At 40.8% G+C, this 1865-nt stretch overlaps 1 protein-coding gene across 1 annotated transcript in view; it reads left to right on the top strand.

Annotated features, from left to right (window-relative positions):
- Positions 1-1865, top strand: part of SARC_02792 (hypothetical protein) — a 10606-nt gene that overhangs the window by 784 nt on the left and 7957 nt on the right. Inside the window, exon 2 of the mRNA XM_014303430.1 lies at positions 1176-1296. Within this exon, the coding sequence (XP_014158905.1) occupies positions 1176-1296 (121 nt within the window). The remainder of the gene's footprint in view (positions 1-1175; positions 1297-1865) is intronic.

Below are 1865 nucleotides of genomic sequence, written 5' to 3' on the forward strand. Positions count from 1 at the left end.
ACACACACACACACACACACACACACACACACACACACACACACACACANATATATATATATATATATATATATATATATATATATATATATATATATATATATTCTCAATATCTTTGAGGGGAGATTGCAGGAGGCAGCTGTTTCCAAAATTTACCACATCAGTCCCACTGAATTGCTCACAAACGTATTTTGAGTCGCAACATATGCTTATATCAGCTTGCATTTCTTCATAGCTGGCACCCAGTTTTTTTCCTACTTTCTAACACATAGTTCTCGTTTTTCTATATCTCAATCTCTGATGTTTTTACAATATCCGTATGTGCAGCTTTTACACATGATCACGATACGGTATTTACATATATACGAACACGAATTGTTACATTACGCCCTATTATATACTATGTGGATTTATAAGTATGGTGCGTCCGCCAATACTAGTGTGTCTACGTACTTTTTGCCATATAGTGCATATCAGTAACGTTCTCCGAGATGTTTCCCGGGCGTATCACGATCATAAGGCTCTAGATTTGTTATTGCCACTTAGTATCTGTAGTAACTATCCAATTGTTGGCTGTATTAAAGGTATGAGCTCTGCTGATGATGACCTTGCATATAGTGCATTATTAGGATTGCATCCGATACAATTTTGGGCGTGTATTCAAAACTTACGAAACCATGAGACTATTTATAAAGGCTGTTGGTACTGTCGACACTCTGATGTATACAGGCTTAGTGTATTGAGCCAGGCTTCTGTGTTGGTATCGTACATAGTCACATGTCTTTGGTACATATTGCGCATCCTGGTGCACCTGGTCGCATCGTATATTCTTATTATGTGAGACATATGATACTATCACACATAAGGCGCAGTAGTTTTGGGCTTCTGGTTTTTCGCAAGTCTATATGCGGAGGAATACCGAACGGATAGACCAGACCTGCAACCGCCCACGTACACCTCAATATACAACCCATGCAAGTGGCTCCCTCACACTACTCATCCTTATTGGACTACCCTGGTGTACTTGCGCCCTATTTCATATGCCTATTTTAATTTGTTATCTTCGATTACTCGCCCTTATTAGGTTACCCAAGCGTATACTTTTGTTTAAACCGTAGACTATGTTTGCCCATGTCGAATGTTAAACTATTCTCTGCGATGATTGTCCTCCACAGAATCCAGAGTTTGACGCAGTGGCGTACAAATGGTCTGATATCGACTTCGAGGTGCCCGACGGATCACACGTGTGTGGCCAGCAGGCACATACCATGCTCAGGGATATGCACGCTAGATTAGGTACATACGGCCCACTCTGCGTGCGTGTGGTAGCGGACGATATATCTGTGTGCCAATGTGGCTGCATGTGTTTGGATGTGCACAGTGGGCGCTGTCTGTGTGTGTAGTGGGAGCACGTCATACAGCGCGATAGCCTTATCGTCGCGTACGCACACTGACTTCATTGCGTGGGGTGACCTATCAGACTCCATAGGCACACAGACCCCTTTGGGCATGTTGGGATATCATGGTCGAGCGATGTTGGGTGATTTAGAGCACTGAACGGATTGTTGTAGTAGTGCACGCAGATCTGCAACACTTGGTGGTAGTTTCTGTCAAAATGGATTTCTCGAGTTCCACACGTCTATATCTGCACGCGCGTCAATCTGCTGCAGCGAACCACGGCACCCACGTTTACCTTCAATATATATATATATATATATATATATATGTATGTATGTATGTATGTATGTATATATATATAAAATTATATATATGTGTATGTATGTATGTAGGTATGGATGTATATATATATATACATACGTATATAGTATATATAGTATGTATAGTATGTATTTTATACATGTATA

This window comes from Sphaeroforma arctica (assembly GCF_001186125.1).
Source record: "Sphaeroforma arctica JP610 unplaced genomic scaffold supercont1.130, whole genome shotgun sequence".
Taxonomy (NCBI): Eukaryota; class Ichthyosporea; order Ichthyophonida; genus Sphaeroforma; species Sphaeroforma arctica.